This window comes from Zootoca vivipara, chromosome 9, assembly GCF_965207765.1.
Source record: "Zootoca vivipara chromosome 9, rZooViv2.hap1.1, whole genome shotgun sequence".
NCBI classification, from domain to species: Eukaryota; Metazoa; Chordata; class Lepidosauria; order Squamata; family Lacertidae; genus Zootoca; species Zootoca vivipara.
The window spans coordinates 27247658-27272845 of record NC_142592.1 but is presented as its reverse complement, the minus strand read 5'-3'; the positions used below and the strand labels follow the sequence as shown (position 1 = coordinate 27272845).

The 25188-nt window shown below is 40.9% G+C and overlaps 1 protein-coding gene across 11 annotated transcripts in view; it reads left to right on the top strand.

Annotated features, from left to right (window-relative positions):
• Nucleotides 1-25188, top strand: part of GRIP1 (glutamate receptor interacting protein 1) — a 315585-nt gene that overhangs the window by 75636 nt on the left and 214761 nt on the right. For 10 of the 11 annotated variants that reach the window (XM_035127918.3, XM_088676453.1, XM_088676454.1 and 7 more), the window contains exon 1: nucleotides 14515-15053. The exons of the other annotated variant lie outside the window; for it this stretch is intronic. In XM_035127918.3, coding sequence (XP_034983809.1) covers nucleotides 14921-15053 — 133 coding nt within the window. In that variant the 5' untranslated portion in view covers nucleotides 14515-14920. Of the gene's footprint in view, nucleotides 1-14514; nucleotides 15054-25188 lie in introns of those variants that run through there. 11 annotated transcript variants of the gene reach the window in all.

The window sequence follows — 25188 nt, the reverse complement described above, 5'->3', positions numbered from 1 at the left end:
AATTGTCTTCTGTGTTGCTTTGGAGACTGGGGGCTGGGGTCTTGCTTGAATATGTTACAGAGCATCTCTGGTACCAGAACAATTGTGTGGTCATCAAAGGAGCTGGGATCCTCTCCCACCAACATCATTTTATTATACTATACTATATTCTATATGTATATATATACTATATTCAGCAGAGAATTGTGTCCCTTTGTTGCTCACTCCCACCCTTTGCAAACAGAATTTTATTCCCATGAAGGAGAAAAGCATGTTTTCTTTGAAGAATAGCTATGGTGATAAACACGATACTGAAGTCTATGCAGAGGACTGGATAAACTACTTGGAGGTGTTAAAAATACACTGTAAAGTAGAGCTACCAAAGTTCAGTCGAGTGACATTCTTTCCTTATTGGGTAAATTGGGGGTGCAAAAACAGCATTCAGATAGTGTAGAATTCAGGCTGTTGGACAGGTACCCAATCTTAAGAGAAGGATTGCCGCATTTTAAGAAAGACAAGATTTTAGTTCCTTCAATACCATAGTAGCATGGATAATAAGCATTATGGTAACCCTTCTATCACAGTGATGGAAGGATGGAAATACTATATATTCTCCTGCTTCAGAACCATTAAATGAACAGAAGTCTTGACTTGCATGGAATATGGTTTCTCTAAGTCTGACACCATCTTTGTGAGGATCAAGAGCAGGCCTTTAGATTCGACAGGAATCAAATTTTAACAGTGTACACTTCTTTTGAAGAGCATGGTCCAGGGGGCTTCTGCCAGTGGCTCTCCTGCTCAGATGTGGGCCCTCAGCAGATACATGATCATGTGACACCAGCCCTTGAAGTTGTTCATTTATTATTCTTTTTTTTTTTTTACTATAATAGGACGTTATAAGATAAAGTAATGATATGTTGTTACAGCTGGAAACAAAATTTCTTTATATTTTTGCTTGTATAAAATGATTAAAAACTTTAACTTTGCTTCAAAATGCGAGTTTTTGGCTTTTTTGAAGTGTATTTCAAACAGATCTCAATTTACCAAGCTAATCATCAACCAATCATAAAAATAATTGCAGGTTTGGGTTCCTCATGTGCAATAACGGATTTTTAGAACCCCTCATTGAGCAAATTCACACAAAAAAAATTCCGTCCTTAAATGACACGCCCTAGTGTATAGGGGAGAAGAGGTGCTCCCTGGATGTCATCATGCTGGGGGCAGAGAATGATCCAGTGTAAACAAAACTTCTACCAGAAGCTGTAAGCATTGGAACTGGCAATAGCTGCTAGAGAGACATCAAATTGCTAATTTCTCAGAAGTATTTGGGATATTATCTCTCATATTGTCAGCTATAGCAGTGCCATGTTTTATGTCAGAGATTTTCAGACGTTATGATACTATCTCCCTAGTTACAGAAGTAATTTTCAGTGTCTTTCCAGGTATGACTAAGGATCATAGCTGCCAAGTCTCCCGCTGAAAAATGCGGGATCAGCAGCGGTGCGGCACCGGAAGTCGCTTCTACGTATGTCTGGACATGCGTAGAAGCAACTTCTGGTGCCGCTCTGCCCGATTTTCTGTGCCCAGGCATGGGCAGAGCGGCACCGGAAGTCGCTTCTACGTAGAAGCGACTTCCGGTGCCGCGCTACCCATGTATGGGCACCAAAAATCGGGCAGTGCCAGGACCCAAAATGGAGCCTCCCTGGCAGGTAGGAAATCTGGGGGATTTACAGGTTTTTTTTGCAATCTGGGCTGCCAGCAGGAAATGGTTTAAAATACGGGGGTTTCCTGCGAAAAGCGGGAGACTTGGCAGCTATGCTAAGGATTTATGCACACCATACATTTAAACACATTTTTCACCCCCAAGTATCCTAGGAACTTTAGTTTACCTCTCATAGAGCTGCAATTCACAGCACCCTTAACAAACTACAGTTCCCAGGTTTCTTGCATTGGGGGGATGCTTTAAAATGCATGGTGTATACACAGCCTAAGATAAAGACAAGCAGACCAAAAAGGAGCAGGGGTTTTATTAGCTGGAGCAACTCTTTAAGGGAAAACTATGCACAAAATGCATGCAACAGAGCCAAATGCTATTGTTGCTAACAGTTCTAGTAGGGCGTGGTGTGTGATTTTAAGCACAGAAGTGACGGGTGCATAATCCTTTCCCTTCCAGATACTTTCCCATGCCAAATCAAACACATACCAGATTGGTTTTCATTCCCCTCTTCAGTTCAAGATGCATATTTGTGACTAGCCTTAAATATTGTTGCACAGAAAATTGCAGAAGGTGCATGAAGATTTATTGAACCAAAATAAAAAAATTCCTTCAGTAGCACCTTAAAGACCAACTAAGTTTATATTTTGGTATGAGCTTTCGTGTGCATGCACACTTCTTCAGATACCAAGATGGACTTCCATTTCATGCGGCTCAATGTGGTGCCTTCCATAGTTCTAGTTACAGGTAGGTAGCCGTGTTGGTCTGAGTCGAAGCAAAATAAAAAAATTCCTTCAGTAGCACCTTAAAGACCAACTAAGTTTATATTTTGGTATGAGCTTTCGTGTGCATGCAAAAAGCTCTGAAGAAGTGTGCATGCACATCTGAAGAAGTGTGCATGCACACGAAAGCTCATACCAAAATATAAACTTAGTTGGTGTTTAAGGTGCTACTGAATGAATTTTTTTATTTTGCTTCGACTCAGACCAACACGGCTACCTACCTGTTATTGAACCAAGTTCAATATCTGAGCACATTTCAAGCTGTAAAGTTCTTCTTCAGGGGAAAATTATTTGGCAAGTGTAGCTACATAAAAACATTCATTAAGCGTAACTCTTTTAAATTCAAGCAGTCCACTCTGATATATGAATCAGAAGAAAGTTTCCTGGGCCAATCAATGCACTTTTGAAACTAATTTCAGGGTACTGAATGGGCGACTTTTTTTAGGACATGGGTTCTTTGATTTTGTTAACATTGGATCATTAAGTCCAGGGAAACAATAAATGCAAGCATTACACACTTTGAATGCAAGGTACTGTAAAACTGAGCTTGGAATACTAGTAAGTGGCCTAAAGGACTTCTGATATTTCTCTTCCTTCAGAAAAGCTCTGTTTGTTCTATTTCTGCCTCATTTTGCATTTTTTTTTTTAAAGTCAACATGTATGTCATGTGCATTTTCTAATACACACACTTTTGAAAGCAATTTTATCTGATATAATGTACTTTAAACATTTTGTTTACAAATATACACATTTCCCCATGAACTTTCCCCTAATAATATATGTGATTTTTTTTTTAGTATTAATTTTTTGGTTGGAGAGCAATTCAGAGAATGCAAATTTCAAATGATATTTGAGGTTTGCTTTGTGTTTTGATTCAGGAAGTGTGAATTGGGTAAGCTTGCTTTAAAATATGAAATGAAATAATACCTTTCCAAGCTCTAGGAATGACAACATTGTTTTTTTCTCTCCTTTGGGCCAAAGTGGGTGAAATTTATAGGCACAAGAGCCCCATGAGAAAATTGATTTAAGTCTGCCAAATTTCAGGCAAATTGGTCCATGGGCTTTGTGCGAAGGCAGTAAGACATACTCATTTCCCTCCATGATCCCTTGGCAAGGGGTTGCCTCTTGCTCTTCCTTACCTTAAATAATTAGGAGGTTGCCAAGTGGTTTGTGTTCTTTCGTGTGCATTTAATATATATAAAATCTTCATACTGATTCTTTCTTTTTGGGTCCTTATGTCCTCTGATAGGTTTGCAAAATGTTCCCTGTGCAGATCTGTTGTTGTTAAAAGAGCAATGTATGATTTATTTATTTAAAAAAATGAAGCTTTCTATAAAAAAACCCAGTACTGTGTTTTAACAAACAAACAACAATAAAGAACTTTTCAATGCTCCTCAGGCAATATATTGGTCAGCTTCATTTTATGCAAAGCCTGTGGACCAGAGAAACAAAGAAATGGGGGGCGGGGGCGCAAAGGATGCATAAAATGACAGAAATGGCAGAGTGGCATGAGGCTTTGCGAGGGCCTTGATTCGAGTCGGGTGTTTATTGATATCATGCTTGGGAGGGAGAGGGAGACTCCCAAATCACCCAAATTTGCACCATTGTTTGGGCTCCACACAGCCCACCCCCCTTCTGTAGAAATTCCCATGCTCAATCTCTAGTATCTCCAGATAGGACGGGGGGGGGCAGGAACTATAGCTTGAAACCTGTCAGTCAGAGTAAACAGTTCTAAACTAGATGGACCAGCAGCTTTCTATGTTCACCCTGAAGATTTTTAATTTTTTTTGAAAGGGAGAATATAAATTTCTTAAATAAATAATGTTTTACAGTATTGCAACATATCCAACTAAAAGTTTTTTTTATACTGTATTTAGTTGTTTATTTTGTCTATGTGTATGTTGATAATATACAAGTATTTGTAAGCTTGAATTTAATCCATGGTGTTATAATACCGTAATAGTGAGGAAATAACAATATAAATGGATCACATTTATAAACTCAGTTATTGAGTAATGCAAATAAGCAAATGGCTCCATCTTCTGTATTTGTTTTCCAAATTTGCACTGCTACTGTGGTGCAATATTTCAAATGAATTACTGCTTTGCTAAGATAGCATAAACATCCCTTGAGTAAATAAGACAAGGGCATTTTTCTTTTTGATGTGTAGATGCACTCAAAGCAAAAACTGATGAACAGGGACTTGCAGTAGTTAATGATCTTTTCCTATAAAGCTACGTGTGTTCTTTGGCTGTAGAAATGTAAATGCTTCTCTATTATAATAAAGTAAGTATTAAAAGCTCTTAGGAAACACATATTTCCTGATCTGATTCAGTGCTCAGTACATCCATATGATGTGTATGTTTGATTGGTATGGATGGTTAAGTTAGGTTTTGCCCAGTATCATGTGATAATGCAATAGTAAACACAATCTTACCTTGCTGGCCAGCAGATTCTTTAAAAGAGTGACTAGCAAACTAAGCCAATTTATCCTTCTGTGAAATATTTCAAGGTCAAATCTTTATTGGCTACAAGATTTCTAGCTAAAAAGACTGAGGACGACAGTTTGGTAATGTTTGCTTACTGAGCGTGAAATGAAATTTAACAGTATGGCATGCCTACATTTGTAAATTTATTGTGGTTGTTTAGACTTCTTAGAAAATGAAATGTCAAACAGTCATCCTTAGCTTCCAAAAAGCATTGTGTTGTAAACCCCTACAGCTCAGCTTATTCTTTTTACCAATATGAGATTATTTCCTCTTCACTAGAGTTTCTCTCATTTTAGGCTACTATTGTAGAAAAATCATATTTAAAACTGAAACATGGCAAACAGGTTGTTGACTAAGATCCTGATATTCCAGCATCAATATCTAAATATTTATGGACACAAACAATGCCTACTCAATTTCAGACACTGTTATTTTATCATGAATCTTACGATCTAAACTGAATGCAAAAAAAAAAACATTTGCAGCTCTCTCAGTTGGGTAGTGAAGCTTGAAAAATTGGCTTGTGTTTACCTTAAGCATTTAAAATCTAGTGCAAGTAAGAAGCTTTTGAATATCTCTCTGTGCAAGTCACCCTATTTCTGAGGTATCCTAATTCAGGATTTATAAGCACTTGGAGATAACAACACCTTAGACCAGGCACCCCCAAACTGCGGCCCTCCCAGTGGTCGGGGAAGACGGGAATTGTAGTCCAAAACATCTGGAGGGCCGAAGTCTGGGGATGTCTGCCTTAGATAGACAGACAGACAGACAGACAGACACACACACACACACACACACACACACACTTTAATGCTCGGGGTCACTGATGTGTGCTTAAGTCTAAACCAGTAGGCACATAAAATTACAGATCAACTGATTCCTGTATGAGAGTTGACACTTGCATTTACAGTGGTACCTCGCTAGATGAATGCCCTGTAAGACGAATTTTTCGCTTAACGAAGAGATTTTTTGAGCGGAGGTTGCCTCGCAAGACAAATTTGTTTTGTGAAAAATTCGTCTAGCGAATCGCGGTTTCCCATAGGAATGCATTGAAATTTCAATTAATTTTTTTAAAAAAAATTCAATGCATTCCTATGGGATTCGCTAGACGAATTTTTCGTTATACGATTTGACCCGTGGAATGAATTAAATTCGTCTAGCGAGGCACCACTGTAACTCCTGCAACTGTAAATTGTAGCATTGCAATGATTCACTAAGGCTGCACACTGGGAAACTGGTTGAAGCACTCTCTACAAACCAGGATTGTAAGCTAGAATCAATTTGTATTTTGCAATCATAGTCTGTGTGATGTGCCCTTAAACAACACTTCCTAAGTAAGACGTTAGGAGAAACTCATTTAGCAATCCAGGGAGTCTCTCTGCAGTTGGGTGCTTGAGAGGAGTAAGGCAGGAAGGAGAAGGAACCACCTGTGCTCATTGCACATTCTCACTCCAACAAACCATGGTATGCTAGACTAGTAGACTAGGAATGTAACACCTGAACTAAGCTGCTATGTGGCAACCTGTGTTTCTTAAAATGTAAGTCATCTCATGCTTCTTTAAATATCAGAAAAAGTAATTGATACTGAGATGTTATAATATACAAATTTATTTAATACATTAAAAGAGATTATTAACAAACCTCAATACTTTAGTTTGGTAACATCTGTTTGCTTGCAGGTGTCATGTAGTAATAGCCACTAAGCCAAAAGCTTCATTGATAGTGCCATTAAATACTTGCAAGTGCTCACAACTCTAAATTTACCCTAGCACATGCCTGACATTACAGACTGTACTATTAAATTGATTTCTGATAGAATTGTGCTTTCAGAGTACGTTCTATATATTTCTGCTCAGAAGTAAGTCCTATTGAGTTCAGTGGGACTTACCTGCCAAGTAAGCATGTATAGAATTTCAGGGGCTTAGCCAGTGTTAATCATATTCAGAGGAGACCCATTGAAATAAATGGATATGACTAACTTTAGGTCATTAAGTCCAGTGGGTCTGCTGTGAGAAAAGCTTGGCCCCCTCAGTTTCAAGCATCTAATTAGCAAGTCACATCTACATAGGCAAAAATGGCCATGGTTGTAATCCTGGTTTCTAAGGGTGGTTTATAAACATAGCAGAGGTGGTTGTTTGTGGAAAGCAATAAAGCCTTCTAGTGAAAATCATTTTCTCTCCCCCTCACCCACTTCAGGGGGAGATAGCTCAACAGATCAAAAGCAACAAAATATTTCATTTGACACAGCTATGTTTTAAGAATATCAAAAAAAGAATCACCCTTTTTTGCTTCCCTACAGTGCGCGCGCACGCACACACACACACACACATTCCTACTTGTAAGGAATTAAAATATCTTTATTCATCCAAATAACAGTCCATATTGACAGCAGGCACACTGTTCTGGAGTCATGATTCAGGATTCTAGAAGCAAGGCAAGAAGTTCCGAATTGGATGGAAATGGCAAAGATGTCCCAACAAGCTTCTATGCCCTTCCTGCCAAGCTTTTTAAAGATGAGACATGATGCGCTCACTTGTGGGACTTGTGGGAATGCTAAGATTGGAAGTGCACATTCTGCTGGTGTGGTGTGGTGTGGTGTGGTGGGTGGGCGGGGGGGGGGGGGTCTGGTTCCATCTGTGAAGGTGGAACCTGCTTCTAGATGACAAGACTGCATCCTTCTATTCCAACTCTGGTTCAGATACTACCATCTTTTGTTTAACCTCCCCCTGGGCCGATCAAATTCTCCTCCAGCCTCCACTGAGGCTTCCTGCTCCACAAGAAGGCCAGAGGAAAAATCTAGCATCCCTGTTGCCCTTTCTGCCCAAGATCCTCTCTGCTCCAACTGAGGCCCCGACATTTCAACCCCCTTCCCTGTTTCTTCCTTCATAAACAACCTTTCAACATATATATATATAATTTAAACAGGATGCCCCACCTATGCTTAGTTTTTGTTTTTCTGTAACTGGGATTGCTACTGTTGTATTGGACAATGGACAGTTTCCAGTGCCTGAGCTGAACAACATCCTTGGTAGCTGCTGGTGCTGGCATGAAGACGCTTAATGCAACTGCAGCAATCTGCATGACCTAGCAGGTTGTGTGGAACAACCACCATGTTAAGGGTGTTTCAAACAACTTCTAGGTGACAGCTGTAATATTGTTGATTGGATGGTAGATATAGAACTTTCCAATAACTGCAAGAGCAGTTGGGCAATGGAAAAAGATTACCGAAGGAATTGTGGTATTGATTTTTAAAAGGGAGACAGTGGATGGATGGCTGTCAAGAATTGTTTGTGACCCATAAATCCTTTCACTGTATAAAAGATTGGTTCAGATGGCCTTGGAGGTCACATTTATCTTTTAACATGCTGAGAAATACTAGTGTGAGAAATGGATATGACGCAATGGCTTTCAGTGGACTGTGCTATCTGGTTGTTGACTGAGGTTGTCAGAATAGAGTAATCATATGCATTTACATATATTTGGATGTCTCTTTGCCTTTCTGGGGGTTTTCAGCCATCATTACTTTTTAAACTTGCTTTCATTGTAGAACTTACAAGGATAAGAAATGTCTTAATTCCAGTGCATTTATTTTGTAATTAGTAGGATGAAAATAATTAGTGGAAAGTGTAAGGACTTCCAGTGTGAGTTAATAAACTTTAGAGCCTTGCTTTGTTATTCATCTGAAGCTTCAGAAAAGCCGAGGCACTTGCACTGCAGTAAGAATATGGGTATATATTTGTCCTTTTTATCACTAACCAGAACTTACTTGTTTGAGCTCGCCAGCAGTAAAAATCCTTCTGTTCATCATTGTTATCTTCATGCAGCAATAACTGGAAGAAGCTTTATGACTACAGCCTGCTTTTGGCTTTCGGGAAGCTTGTTGGGCTTTATCCAGTGCTTTAACTTTGGTCCTAAAGTTCTCTTAAACTTCTTGATATTGATATTCTCTATACTAAACAGAGTATTATATATATATATATATATATTAAAAAAAACTTTCCTCTAGAGGTAACATTTGCAATAGAAACTGAATTTTTACTTGGATTTTTGAGGATATTATCATTACATATCTATTAAATTTCTGTATTGCCCTTCAACCGAGGATCACAGAGTGGTTTTCAATATTAAAACACAAACAAAAATACCACAGTAACAAACAAAAGCAAAAACCCTCTCACACAGTTTAAAAGGCCATAGGTAGTATTATTTAATAAATTTAAGATTTAAGAAGAATTGCTTAGTTGATCCAGCAAGGCACTGGTTAACTTTGCCTCACAGGGCCACTGAGGACAAGCAGTTCTATCTGGTGAGCCATGCAAGGGCAATAAAGCTTTAAATCAACTTAATATATTGTTGGACCTCGTGTTTCAGAAGACTGATATGCTAATAATTGCCAGTAATGTATTGTGAGGGAGACTGAAATTCACTTAGCACATGGATGACTCAGTTTCAAGAACCCATCTGACTTATATTCTAGCACTACACAGAATCATAGAATTGTAGAGTTGGAAGGGACCCTGAGAGCCCCGCTGTAATGCAGGAATCTCAACTAGATCATACACTACCGATGGCCATCCAGCCCCTGCTTCAAAACCTCCAAGGAAGGAGAGTCTACTGCGTCTTTGGGGAGTCTTTTCCTTTGTCGAACAGCTCTTACTTTCAGAAAGTTCTTCCTGATAGTTAGCCAGAATCTTCTTTCTTGTAACTTGAATCCATTGGTTTGGGTCCTAGCCTCCAGAGCAGGAGAAAAAAAGCTTGCTCCAACTTCCATGTGGCGGCCCTTATCTGAGAAATAGGTGTGGGAACACCCTGGATCACCTGATCACACAAGCATTTAACACTTGGGACCCCAAATGAGCCCCTACACTGCACTGTAGACCTAGACCTCCCCTTTCTAGGCCCCGGGGCTAGACAAAAGACAGGCCTGATGGGAGATGCAGGAGGTGCCTACTCAAGAGGAAGAGGTACCAAGTGAAACTTGTAGCCGGGCTGAAGATCAGTAAAGGGTGGCTCTGTTTTTACTAGCATAAAACCTCTCCGCCTCTGTCTTTTTAGTGTGCTCTTTTGCTTTTAATGATCCCACATCCTCTTATTTACCATAGCTACTGTTTGGTAACTATATACAGTGGTACCTCGACTTATGAACGACTCGACAACCGAATTTTTCAACTTACGAGTGGGGCAAATGGCTGCACGCTTACGAATTTCTTGACATCCGAACGGAAACCACTGCGGTTTTAGATAGGTTTTTTTTTACTTATGAATTTTTAGATGGGGTTGCTTCGACTTACGAATTTTTCCGTTTCCAATGCATTCCTATGGGAAATCGCGTTTCCAATGGCACTTTTCGACTTTTGTGACCTACGAAGGTGCCTTCGGAATGGATTAAATTTGTAAGTCGAGGCACCACTGTAATTAAGTAGCCCCACCACCCTGTTCCAGTGATGGAAATATATGTTAGCATGAGAAACTGAAGGGAGTGGTTACAGGATCCACTGATCAAAGCTTGCATTGGAATTAAAATATTTAATTGAATGGACTGCAAGGCATGTAATGAAAATATTGAATACTGGATACTACAGTAAAATATAAGTGAGGACACAATAATTATATGGTCTGTATCAGAATATGTCTAACTTCTTGTTTGTTATTGCATTTAAATGGTTTCACTGCAGGCTCCTCTGCCTTATGAGCAGATATTTTCTAAACATATAATGTTGCAACTGCCACATCTCTTTGACTTAGAGCATGTGTAATTGGCTGTGGTTTACCCTTTTCTAGCTTCCATCCTTTCGCAAAAGAACTTATGCTGCAGAAACCATGTGTGGCGCTCACAAAATGTCATGCAGATCATTAGACATCTAATTAGCTTTCATTCTTCACACTAAACATTGTGTAGAGATGATCTCCTGGGAGTCCATAAATTTATTTTATGTTTTCAGACTTGAATTATTCTCCTTGTTCTCTGTTACCCTGAAATATGTTTCAAAACATATTTAATAGTATAAATAGTTGCTGTCATACATCATGTGTGAATAATGGGTTTCGTTTTCTTTCTTTACATTGCTGGCCCAACAGAGCAAAATATTTTGCTTATGAGACACAAATAGAATCAAGGGGTTAAAATTACACATGCATCTTTTAAAAAGAGGAAGATAAGTCCTTGATAAGATTGTAGACAGTAAGGCAAAGTATTTCACCTCACACAGCATGGCTGGCACTATGGCATTCAGAATGCAATTTTGCAGTGACTTTCAAGCATTTATCTGAAAGGGCCAGCCCCTTATTTACATGTTTAATATAAATACGTATGCCTCTGCACCACAGTTGGCCTCATGGCTTTCAGCCAATCAAAGCATCCCTTGGAATAGAGAGGGAAACATAGTGACAGGAGATATGGGCCAGGTTTTAGGACCAAAACAAAAAAGGATAAGAGTTGGGAAGGTGATTTCCTGGAAAAAGAACACTGAAGGACTGGCAATGTGAATTATGCATGCTATGCAGTGGGATGGAATGATCTATCAATTTTGGTTCTCTCCATTTCTAAATTCAGTTATTCACATCTTGCAGCAATTTGCCTTTTTTGAAATTTCATGAAAATTCAATAGAATTTTAGTGTGAATTTGTACTAAACACACACACACACACACACACAGAGAGAGAGAGAGAGAGAGAGAGAGAGAGTGTTTTGAGTAACATACATGTACACATTTTGCAAACATTTCCCCCTGATACAATGCATTTTTGTATGCTGTTTTCACTAATATCTTCATTTTATACATGATTTCCCTTAATATATGCATTTTTGTAAACATTGGCTGGTTGGAGAACTGCATTGCAAAATTTGGATCAGTATGAATTTTAAGGGATAGCTATGTTTTGGTTCCCATATTACAGTATTTCAGAAAATGTGAATTGGATGGATTTGGCCCCAAATGTGAACAGAATCCAGCTTTTCCTCTATTCCTAGCTATGCATTACAGTATAAATGTCTTTGGGTTTGCAGCTTTCATACTAAAGAATATGCAGTGATACCCGTATACCTTACAGTAATCTGCCGTCAATAGATAAATCAAGTATATTTGACCAAGCTGCAGAGCCTCTTTCCCTCTCTTGCCCCTGCCATTGGTTTTGCCTGCACAGTACTGTATTATAAGGAACCACAGCAGCTTGTGAGCATGAAATCTGTTGGGAGCAGGTGATGTTTCCAGGGTTGCATTGGAGAGGTTGTGGCCTGGCAGACCCAGCAACTGAGGAAAATATGAAGGCACCTTATACTTGATTGGTTCGTCTAGCCCAGATGCTGACTAGCAGTGACTCTCCAGAGTGTCAGGCAGGAGTCTCTCCCAGTCCCAGCCCTGCCTGGAGATTCCAGGAATTGAACCAGAAACCTTTTGCATATAAAGCATGTTCTCTACCACTGAGCTACAGCCCAGCTCGCCGCCTTTCAGCTTGCTTACCATCAGGTCCAATATATATTTCAGTATGCTGATATGTCCAGAACACTCTTAATAGCATGAGAAAGTTAATGGGTGCTGGGAATTGCAAGTCAGGCCCTGACCTGTGTTTCCACCCAAGTCCTGTGGGTTAGTGTCAGGACTCTTTTTCTCTGCACATGTAGGCTGACCAGGGAAGAGGCTCTCACCATGTCATTAATGCCCTTTGCTTTTTGATGCACCCAGGTCCGGCACAGGTTCTATTTATATGAAACATGGCTTCCAAGCAAGCTTGAGTTACAAATTTCTTCTTTCAGGTTAGGAAGATTCTAGCCTATGTTGCCATATAAGGAGTAGCAGTGATGGGCAAAGATGCTGGTAAGATGTGACAGCAAGCGATGCCCAAGTGAAGGCTTGAATATCCTGTTACAGATTCTGGGCTTAGCTCTGGAACTGAAAGCATGAACCTGGGGTGATCCTTTCTGAGCTCTGGCTCAAATTCAGCACTCAAATAGTAATAGATGAGGAGGAGCTGGTCAGTTCAGAGTGCTGGCTTTGTGTGCTGGGGTTTCCCAGAAATGATGAATCAGTGAAAGGCTCCTTTACTGTAAATTAAAGCCTAGCTGAGTTCACTGTCCAGTTTTAGAATGACACTATAATTTTATTTTAACAGGAAGTCTAAGCCACTTCCACATAATGAGAGGACAGCCATTTTTTCTAGTTCTAAGATAAGGTGATAGTTTGGTTGATACATGGTGATGACCAGTGTGATAGGGCAGAGTGCAGTGAAATGGCTTCCAGTGCTGACCAGTAACAAAGGGAGAAGTGTATACTACCCGTATATTCCGGTGTATAAGACGACTGGGCGTATAAGACGACCCCCAACTTTTCCAGTTAAAATATAGAGTTTGGGATATACTCACTGTATAAGAAATACGACACAGCGTATAAGACGACCCCTGACTTTTGAGAAGATTTTCCTGGGTTAAAAAGTAGTCTTATACGCAGGAATATACTGTATATTGGTGGTTGTTGCTGATATGCAGGAGTAGTGTGGATACTGCTAAGGAATGGCCAGGAGCACTTTGTGTGACCCAACAATGTCTGTCCATGCCTGTGCATTGCTTGCACAGTATTTCCTGGACTGAAGTATGCTATACTCTGCTGCCTTTCAGTGACCACCAATACAGATCTGGAGCCCTCACCCCTAGTGGTCAGTGCTCTGTATCAGTGACCATGCAGTGCACTCATTCCCACCTTGTTTCCACTTCTGATATACTAATTGCATTCCAGTCTTGCATCTCAGACTGATACTTCCTAGTGATAAAGGATCCCCCCCCCCTAATTTTGCTGGAGTAGAGAGGGTTGCAAAATCATTTCTGGCAAATGTTATTCCGCTTGGACTTAAATCAACATGCCTTGGTTTTTGTTGTTGTTTTTTTGCTGTAAAAGAGGCTTTGATTTTGTTAGAAATTCCTTTCTTATCTTAGCGAATGCTTGTGGAATGGCATTCAAGCAGAACACACTGACAATTCTTTCAAGCTCTGAAAGTAGGTTTAAAGAAGAACATACACAGCTCACGTGTTTTCTTAAGTTTGAAAACTCACCAAAAATTTTTTTAAGGGTGCGTAGTTTAAAACACTGAGGCATATGCTATGTTTATGATGTAGCTTGCTTTGTTTGTTCGCTTGATATAAATATGGTTTGCTTAATCTGTAAGGAGTCTTTCTATGTATTGCAATATTTAGTTCGCATAATGATTGAAATATATCAATGCCCAATGGGTAAATGTGTCATTTAGAAGCAGCTGCCAAGGTTTCTCCCCGCTGCTCCAATTAACACATTCAGTACATGCTTGCCAGTGAGTGGTCTGTGTATACGGATTAAACCACTTTTCTGTTTGTTCAGGCTGCATTGTATGGTATTCAGAAACGATGCGTTCATTGTTTATTGTTCTGCAAACCAAAGAAGAGAAGAGGAGAGAGAAAAATCAAGCGGCATTTGAAGGTGTGTAACTGCAAATAACAAGGTAGTAAATACTAGGTTGCAGAAAACCTCTTCTACTTTCAGATGTGGTTCAGTCCATTGAGTAACGTTTATCTCCGCCCCTCTGTCCCCTCTTCAAATGATGGAGACACAGAATAGTGAAATTCTAGTGCTGGGATTCCTCTTGCTGTCAGGGAGGTCTTTTGAACTTTGTTCTGTTTATTTATTAGAGCGTGTTTGACACGAAGAGCATAGCTTTTCAGCTGATGGTTTTCTCTTTTTAAATATTTGTTTTCAGACTGAAATGGTCTCTTCGGTTCTTTCTGTTCAGTATCTGGCAAAGGTAACGCAGCGAGTGTCCTTTATTGTAAGAGCTTAAACAGATTTTTGAATGGTGCCAAGCTGGCTGGTCAAAGGGGCCAGTTCTCCTGTATTTGCTGCTCATTCATGCTCAGGCTGCTTTTTGTGAAGTGCGGCTGTTGGCCAAAACCAACAAAGGGTACACAGACCTGATATTGTGGGCTGCTGAATGAGATGGAGCGTTTCTTGGGCTTTGTCAAGCAGATAAGAAGATCGAGGAGAAGAAAAGGCAAAAAGTACCGGCCAGAGGAGGATTATCATGAGGGTTATGAGGATGTCTATTATTATGCCTCGGAACACTTTCCAAGTAAGCACTGTATAAATATGTTTTCTGTTGCTGTGACAAATGTCCACTATTGCGTTTAGGCATGAAATGCTAATGCAGACCAGAATACTACTGTATTTCACACAGGTATTAAAGAATTTCAGAAACACTGTTTATTTCTGCATAGATGTACTGGCAGATTTTTTTAAAGCTCTTATGATCTTGTAGGATGAAAGAAAGGCAGGGTTCAAAGCCATGGTTAATATTTCAGGTGCAGTTAATTGATTTCTGTTGTTGCAAGCCTTTTATTAAAGCACTTTAAGCTGTAAACTGATATTGCAGACCTTTTCTAATAGTGCACGTGCATGTCTGCATCTCTCTCTTTCTCTTGATGTGTGTGTATTTTCAATATATATCATGTGTGTGTCTACACACACACACACACACACACACACACACACTCCAGGAATTTTAAAATACCATTCATGGTAGTTGCACTCAGGCATAAATTTAGAAGTTGAAGTTAAACATAAAGGTTGTTGAATCCAAGTCAGCCCTTTGTAGATACGTTTTTTGCTTTGCTTCGTTCTTTCTAGGAGAAAGTAGCTCAAGTTTATTTTCTCTGGTGCTGGTTGAAAAATTAACAAATTATGTTGTCAGTGTATTATGTTGCCAAGTGTCTGCAGCTGCAGTTTATAACAAGGCAACAAAAGCATGCTTAGGATCTGTGCAAAATTGTATTTGAAAATGTAATGTGCTCAAAATATTCTCTGTACAGTACCTGTAAGCTCTCTGAGTTCATGCTTTGTCTTGTGCCTATCCCAAAGGATTGAAGATGCCCAGAAGTGCCTGAGGGAACAATGGGTTGGGGAGCTACATGTAGGCATTGCTGAGTCTATCATGCCATGCTTTAAGCTGAAGGTGTTGACAATATAAGCAGCCAGGCACAAGCAGATGTATAACATGGTGCTATTAATTTAAAATATTTGCAGTGAATAGTTTCCTGTCTACTGCATCCTGAGCATTTATCATTTAAAAAAGATATAACAATTATATTTTAATTTAAACAACTGCGTGTTAAGTAGAGATGCTATAAGCTAATGCATAGTGTGCTGTAGCATATCTCCCTTTCCTTGGAGGAAAAAAAAGTTAGATTGCAATTTTGGAAATGTACATGGCTGGGTCTTCTGACATAGCTGTGCCAATGAAAAATGATTTAACATCTAACCATTTCTCTTTTGCAGACATTTCTTTTGTAGAATATTTATTGTTCACTTTAGTGGAGTGGAGTGGAGCTAACCATATCTGCTAAAAACCCAAATGTAGACCTTACTTTTTTACAAGATGAGGATTAAGTAATTTGATCCTAATTTTGATTCTCCATGCCCAGTGCGCTCCTATATTTTAAGCAAGTATTTCATAGTAGCATCAGATACAAAACCTTAGTCAAACTAACCTGCAAATTACTGTACAAAATGAACACAATTAAAATACCAACTTCAGCAACTTTGGTCCTTGTACCACTTTCCAGACCATGAAACTAATTAAACAAGGTTTCCCCTTGAATAATGCACTTCAACAGAAATTAAAGGAAAGCAAAGGATACAAATAGGTAAGACGAAATTCTGTGAAAAATGGCACTGTGAATAGAGTTGTCCTGTAAGGATATCTCATTGTCCACCTAGAATGAAATGATAGACTTTTCTCTGTATGTTCAAGCCTCCCAAGGTATACCATATAGTAATTTCATGCTGGTGTTTTACAGCTGGTAGTGTTTAGTCTCTCAAAAATGTTGAACTTGGAAACACTTTTGCCATTTATCATATTGGAAACACTTTTGCCATTTATCTTATCATATTACTACCAGTAGAGTAGCTGCTTCACCTTCAGGTATAATGATCATGTATGGTGTTGGGAATGCCTTCTGGTTTCAAAGTTGGAAGAAAAAGCTGCTTAATAAATAAATGAAATTCCAACAGATAACCTATTGGCATCTGGTAATCAGTGATTTGGGAGCTGTATCAGTAGCATATCTTATAATTTCTTTTTTGCAATTTTTGTCTGATCTTGGAATGCATTACTTATGCTGCTCTAGTGACTAGGAAAGTGGAACACATAGTAATTGCTGCAGAAGGGTGTCCTATGGAGCGTTGCTGTTTCTCAAACTTGCAGTTGTCTGTATTACCATTAAGTGTGGCTACTTTGACCTCTTGGTAGCTATTCCTTTCTATATGTGGAGCAAACTGTCTTTCATCTTTTGTTGTTGCTGAATGGAAATTCCAAAGTAATTTTTAAAAGTGGGGGAAGAAAGGAAACATAATAGCAATACACCTACATTCCTTTGTTTTGCTTTGTAAATTGGGTGCTTCTGTTGGAAATCTTTGTGTTATTTTTTTATTTACCTTTTCCCCTATCTCCCCCCACCCCCACCCTGTTGGGAGTTCTGCATAAAGGCACTTGCAGGAAAGTACAGCCATCTATATATGAGTATGAAGTGTTAGGGCTTCATTAGAAGTAAACCCTGGAAGAAACAACAGCACAGAAACAATAACTAGTAGAATGAATTGTCTTGGGCAAAATTTGGCCATACATGTTTAATACCTCCATGCACAACTGCATATTGCGCCATGCAAACATATAATTTGATATTGGATCCATGATGTAGCATCTGAAGAATCTAAGTTTAAATTGTTCAAAGTATCTAACTTAAAGATGGCATTTATAAACTAAAGATGGAAAAATATTTTGAAGAGCTTGCAGTCATGAAGAAACTTGGAGAAGGCATTTGCTTCTGCTATTCCCACTCCAGTGAGCAATAGGCTGAAGAGGAAGATGTGTGCACAGCCCCTTTAACCTTGCTTTATATCAAATTTACAGTAGCTGGGAAGAAGGAAGGGTGTTCTTTTCATTTGGAGCTCTAGAACAGGGATGAGGAACATGTGGCCCTCCATATGTTGTTGGACTACAACTCCCATAACAATTGCCCATTGGCCATTTTGGGTGTTGGAGTCCAGCAATACAGTGGTGCCTCGCTAGACGAATTTAATTTGTTCCATGAGTTGCTTCGTATAGTGAAAAATTCGTTTTGCGAAGCGGCTCCCATAGGAACACATTGAAGTGTGGTTTCCCATAGGGTGCCTCGCAAGACAGGGGGGGTCGTCTTGCGAGGCACCCTATGGGATGAAAAAAATAGTCTTGCGAAGCACGCCATAGGAAACTTCGTCTTTGCGAGTCTCCATTGAAATTGCAAAACGCTTTCATTTTGCGAGTTTTTCGTCTTGTGAGGCATTCGTCTAGCGAGGTACCACTGTAACTGGATAGCCACAGGTACCCTAGAATGCTCCACAGTGGGCCAAATGAATAATATATATGTTACAGGTAAGCTGCTTATTTTTCAAAATCCATAACCACAGATATTGCAGCAGTGTCTTCATAGGGATTTCATGACTGAGCCAGGATAATTTTCAGTATCTGCAATAACAGTACTAACTTCTGGATTGTTACTGCTGTCTTTGCAAATGTATTGTGCTGTTCTCCAATACATATAAGCAAGGGAACACTGCAAGGAGGAGAATTTTAACATCTGAAATTACTATTAGTAGCTTTAAAATGTTAAGTTTACAAAGGCACCCGTAACCGAGTTACATACTGTTGATTCCTGTGCTCTGTGCACTTTCAACCCTGTCACACTTGGCTTCCGCATGTTTAGCAGTGACACCCACATGCAATAATCAGTTATCCCAAACTGTTTCTCAGTCCAGCTGTCCAAAAGCCATTCCACAGATAAACACAAAAATCTTGTGTAGCAGGAGATAAAAGTGTGAATTATTTTATTAATAGTTTTGACAAAAATGAGCATTTGGGATGAGCAATTCATTTGAATCAGACTGAATGAATATATATAAGAGGCTGAGCAGGCTAGGTGAGTTACCATTTCTTCTTTTAATCTGTTGTCAAATTTGTATCCCACCCTTCCTCCAAGGAGTACATGAGGTTGCCCCATCTTAACCTTGCAACAATCCCATTGGAGAATAAGTTAAGCAAGGATGCGAATCAAGGTTTCCATAGCTGATGAGCCCAGCAGTGTTGTTTGTATTTGCTGTGAGAAAGGAACAGTTGGCTGAACCTGACACTTATTGATTGAATAGCTGTAGATAATCATAGACTCGAAAAGTGGAATATATTTGCAAGCTATTTATTTTAGTTCCCTGCTGCAATGAAATGCAGAATCCTGTGCAACTGGGAATAAATGCACCTAGTTTTGAATTATGGGAATCCATCCATAGGGCCATTTAATTCTGCTGGCACTCAAGATCCCCCTGCAGAATGAAACAGGTAGGCAGAATCAGGGGAAGAGCAGGTTACTGCAGGGGAACAGCAGACATACGTGTTATCTCTTACTTACTAATACAGGGATTGAAAACTATATTTGGCTAGCTGCCTGGGCACCTGCACTGGTGCCTGACCTGATCTTTCCTCTATCCCCCCCACCCCATAGCCCAGTCTTCTGAGCAGCATTGGGCAGCTGGGTTATAGCTGCCATTCAAATTCCCTGGGAGAAAAGCAATGACAAACCTAGACAGCATCTTAAAAAGCAGAGACATAACCTTGCCGACAAAGGTCCATATAGTTAAAGCTATGGTTTTCCCAGTAGTGGTGTATGGAAGTGAGAGCTGGACCATCAAGAAGCCTGATCGCTGAAGAATTGATGCTTTTGAATTATGGTGCTGGAGGAGACTCTTGAGAGTCCCATGGACTGCAAGAAGATCAAACCTATCCATTCTGAAGGAAATCAGCCCTGAGTGCTCACTGGAAGGACAGATCCTGAAGTTGAGGCTCCAATACTTTGGCCACCTCATGAGAAGAGAAGACTCCCTGGAAAAGACCCTGATATTGGGAAAGATTGAGGGCACTAGGAGAGGGGGACGACAGAGGATGAGATGGTTGGACAGTGTTCTCGAAGCTATGAACATGAGTTTGACCAAACTGCGGGAGGCGGTGGAAGACAGGAGTGCCTGGCGTGCTTTTGGTCCATGGGGTCACGAAGAGTCGGACACGACTAAACGACTAAACAACAACAACAACAAACCTTGCTCTACAATAATGAAGTACATTTAAATAGCAGCTAGACCCACCTGTTTGGAGCGCTGGCTGCCCGCCACTGCAGGGGAAATTCACCAGTTTGCAGTAATAAAGGCATAAGGGCAAAAAGGGGTGGTGCCTCATCAAGAGCAGCTAACCCCACCTTAAAAGCCCTGAGCTTGAGCCCAATTCCCCCCTTTGCCTGGTATCAGCATACTGTGGCTTGACCCCACTGCTGCAGTCCACAGGAGAAAGAGAGAGTGTGTGTCACCTTTTTCCAAGCAATTTCCTATAGAAGTGTTCAGGCAGGTCACCAAGAGACACTAATGCTCTAAATGACTTTTGTTCCTTGAAACTGGCCAATCGGGACACAATTATTTCCTGCAATTTTCAAAGAATGATTTCTTCAGGGCCAACTCTCACAACTAATCTACTGCAAGCACTTCAAAATAACACCAGTTTTATGCTGATTGGTGTACTTGCACCAATCAGAATTCATTCCAGGCAGGATTCTTTCAACCGATCACATTCCCGCTGCAGTCTGTTCTTAGAGAAGCATAGCACTTCAGAGGCCGGGCGGGAAGCAGTAGGCAGGCAGGGGGTGTTGCTGTGGTTTCAGGCAGGTGTCAAAGAACCATGACAAGATAGAAAAAAACCCTTCCTTTTCTGCAGTGCAGAGCAAAAAGCTCACCCTACATCCCATAACCTCTTCCCAACCCTTTGTCTTGCTCTCTCTCCCCACCCAACCTTCCACTCAGGCCTTATTGTTTCTTGATCTCCCAGACCCTAGACTTCTTCTTTTCCCTCAGTGTTATTTGTCTCTTCTGGTCCTTGCCATATTTCTGCAGCATCTGCAGCCACGGGATGGAGAAGGGGGCTCAACTGAGAGCAGTTCGCCCACTCAACCCACTCAGATCTGGAACTGGCCCTGGCAAGTTACTCACCTGCATGAACTCGTATATGATCACAGTGCATTAGCTTAAATTTAAAAGCAGTGCCCTAGATACTGAACACTATAATTGAGAAAACAAAGCGGAATGTGGGAGGAACATGGCACCATGCCAGCAACAGCTATCCTGGTTTTCTGAAATGCATTCCTGAGCATGCCAGTCTTCTGAACTGTTATGTAGAAGTTGCGTTGATGATAGTGTGATGTCGGGAGCCCAAGTGTTTTATAGAGCTTACAAAACAGTATCTATTAATAGTTAAAAGGCTGAATAGGCTTCTATACATGCCACTATATATGATGTATCAAGGGTTTTAAGAACTAGAAATGTGTCATCCTTTGAACATTTTCAGTAGAGAAGCTTCTTTCTGAGGGATGATGACATTAAAGTAGCTGAGTTTGGCAAATGAAAGCTTAGAGGTATATTTCTGGTATATCATTATTATACTTTCTGAACAGGACCCAAACTTGGATTATTTCTTCACTATTTAGGCATGGTTTCAGTAGTCCACAAGGACAGAGCTCCTGGGATACTGCAACATTCTTCAGAATGTTCAGAGAAGGAATTATCCAGAAAACTGGAGAAAAATCTCAGCACTGCCACTCCCCAGTACTTTCCTTTTACTGCGTCCTGCTTTCTGTAGGATAGACATGAAACAGCCAGTTGTGAACCATTTAGGGTAGTGGGAAGGCTTTGCCCCACAAAGCTGTATTTAAGCAAGGGATGGTGAGTTCCCTGGAGTTTTAACAAGACGCACACTAGTAGTGTTGTTTTTGTTTGTTGTTTAGTCATTTAGTCGTGTCCGAATCTTTGTGACCCCATGGACCAGAGCATGCCAGGCACTCCTGTCTTCCACTGCCTCCCACAGTTTGGTCAGACTTATGTTGGTGGCTTTGAGAACACTGTCCAACCATCTCTTCCTCTGTCATCCCCTTCTCCTTGTGCCCTCCATCTTTCCCGACATCAGACTCCAGGGAGTCTTCTCTTCTCATGAGGTGGCCAAAGTATTGGAGCCTCAGCTTCACAATCTGTCCTTTCAGTGAGCACTCGGAGCTGATTTCCTTAAGAATGGATAGGTGTGATCTTCTTGCAGTCCATGGGACTCTCAAGTCTCCTCCAGCACCATAATTCAAAAGCATCAATTCTTTGGCGATCAGCCTTCTTTATGGTCCAGCTCTCACTTCCATACATCACTCCTGGGAAAACCATAGCTTTAACTATACAGACCTTTGTCGGCAAGGTGATGTCTCTGCTTTTTAAGATGCTGTCTAGGTTTGTAGGTTAGATTAAATCCAGAGTAAATAACACGGTTCTCTCCAAATGTTGATGGACTCCAGCTCCCGTCAATCCCATCCCACATGGCCAACGATCAGAGATAATGGGAGTAACACCTGGAGAGCACAACATTGCCTATGAGCTATTGGGTTTCTTACTATTAATTCCGATCTTACATTTATGTTACTATATATTAGGTGTGATTGTATAATTTCATCTTCTTCACCTTAATCCTATTGGTTTGAAATGTTTTGTTACTTTTTTTTAAAAAAATATGATGGTGTATTTTGATATTCATTTGATATCTAGGCTGTCCACCATGGAAGAGTGGCATATAAATAAACTAAACATTGGCTACTACTGCTGAAGCTCTGTTAACCTAGGATATCTCCTGGTATAACTTCACTTTACCTACCCTGCTCTTTTCTTGTTTGTTGAATATCTGGATTGATCAATGAATGTTGGAACTGCATTAAATGTGAACAGGATAGCCCTTGATGCTGTGGCTCTTCATTTGTACAGCACTTCAGTGTGGACAATGCCTCATTGTTTTCTGACAACAATCTTATGGGGTTAGCTAGTAGTATTTTCTTTCCTTTTATTGATGGGGAGTGCATAATTAATGGTGAATCTGCAAAGATCAATACATGCCTTTTTGTTGTGAGTTACTTGAGTTTAAAAGTACAAGACACTGCACCAAATCTCCAGGTTGGCTTTTCCACCAGGGAGAGTGAGGCCGCCATCTCAGGTAGCAGATTTTGGGTGTTGTGAAAGGGCAGCAAGTAGTTAGTTATTCATTTATAATTATTGTAGTTTTCCTGCGAGGTAAGGGAAGAAGTGCTTGTAGGACTTTCTGCCTCAGATGTCAAAATAACTTAGCTGGCCTTGGGTATTATGTATCTTGACTTGTGGGACGGGGCACCATTTCCAGTTCTTCCTTGGGCAGAAAAATGACTTGACCTAGTCCTGCCAGATTTATTTTTAAACACACATCCTCTCCATAATGTGTAATAGCATTTGTAGCTTCCTCACGAGTAAGCGGCTCCAAACCCCGTGCTTGGTTTTTACAGGGTTTTATTATATACACATGTACAAGACAGAGCATCAAAAGGCATGACTGCACTGATCCGATTCAGAATCCGGAAGCGCCTCCCTTCGTGATTTACGCCAGCATAACCTCCGGGGCACCTTGAACCTCCTCCGTTGTTCCCTCCTCTTTGCCCCTGTCCTCTATTGGGGTGAGGGTGCTGGTTGAGCACCCTCTCCACTAGAGCTGGTCAATTGAGGGGCTGGCGCTGTGGCTCTTGGAGCCTCCTCCTCTTGAGTGGTTGGGTCCGCCCTCTGCAACTCTTCCTCTGGAGCTCCCATCTCCACAACATCCCAAAGGGTTTGCAACTCCTCCTGAGCCTTAGTCCCACCTTCCGGAGGAAGCTGCCATGCGCTAGGTGCTGGGGCTTTGGCAGCGTCCAAGAGCCCTCGCTCCGACCCACCAGGCTCTTTGCTGACCCCTGGTGGTTCCCTGACATAATGAAACACGGTGCTTCTCATGCCCTCCACTACTATTGCAAATTGTCTCTAATGCTGCTTTCATACGACCTGTTTCAGCATGAACTTCCTCACAGATGAAAAGATGGGGTGTCTGGTGCTGCCTGGACCATGCAAAGATTGACATTACTAGGATGTATCTGCACATATTTGGTTATGCATGTCTTTATCAGGTCATCATGTTTGCTTATGGCATTCCTCAGTAGGATCTGAGGTTAGGGGCCTGTAAAATGTGATTTTGAAGAGTTGCATCTCAGTTTCTGTTATGTACTGAGCTGAATCCTAGAACAATAGGATCCAGAATGCAGCAGTCTGATTGGTCTGCAGGAGCCACCCAATCCAGCTCCAGGTTGAAGTCAATCCGCAACCTGATTGGCCTACAGGAGCAGCCCTGAAGTAGCCAATCACGCAAGGCCCATTGTGTAAATAATGTATATAAGCAGATGTTTTTGGGGAAAGCCATTCTTCTCTTCTTCCTCTATTGCTACTACAAGCTGAATAAAGAGCATGAAATTCACTCTTGGCTCCAAGTATATTTCAGTTTCCCATATGCAATCCAATATATATAATCAGTAATATGCCCATAAATGCTAGTTGTGTGATAGTGATGTGGGGAAAGTATTCATGGAGCTGTAGGAGCCAAAACATCCTACAGGAGAGGGTCACATGGTGTTTTTGCCGCTGAGGGCCACGTGGGATGAAGGTACGTCAGCAGTTATTGGGCTAAATGCCAGTAGACATGGCAGGGCCTAGGCTGATGGGTGAAGTAGAAGCCATTCACATCCACAGGCAGAATGTGCACGGTAGGAATGACTGTGCATCACTCTAACTTTCAGGCCCCCAAACAGTTGTTGGGGGTGGCTGAAAGGAGCACAATTTACACGGGGCCGGTGGTTGTGGGCTTAAAGGAGTGTGAATTTCTCAGGAAGGCAGCAAAAGGAATTGGTGGAGGGGCGCAGCTTGGGCACCTGTGTGACTGCATTGAAGGCTTCCCAGGGCCACATGCAGCCCCGAGGGTCCAGGATTGTACGTGTGGATACATTGGGGCAAAGGGAAAGATCTAAGATTATGACTTAGGCTGAAATTCTAGCCCCCACTCCATACAATAGAGTGGTGGAGTCCCTACTGCATGGACATCATGGCTGCTCAAGGTAGCTGTTGTGGAAGGTGTGGGGCTGGACCATCAAACTTTATTATTGAACTAGGTCCAGGCTGGCACAGAATTTGGGTCCAGATTGGGGATGCTGATGGCTCAGGACCCAACAGATCACAAAACCAGTTCAAGTTTCAGGGCTTTCCGCCAGGCTCTGCTGGCCGGGATACTGCTA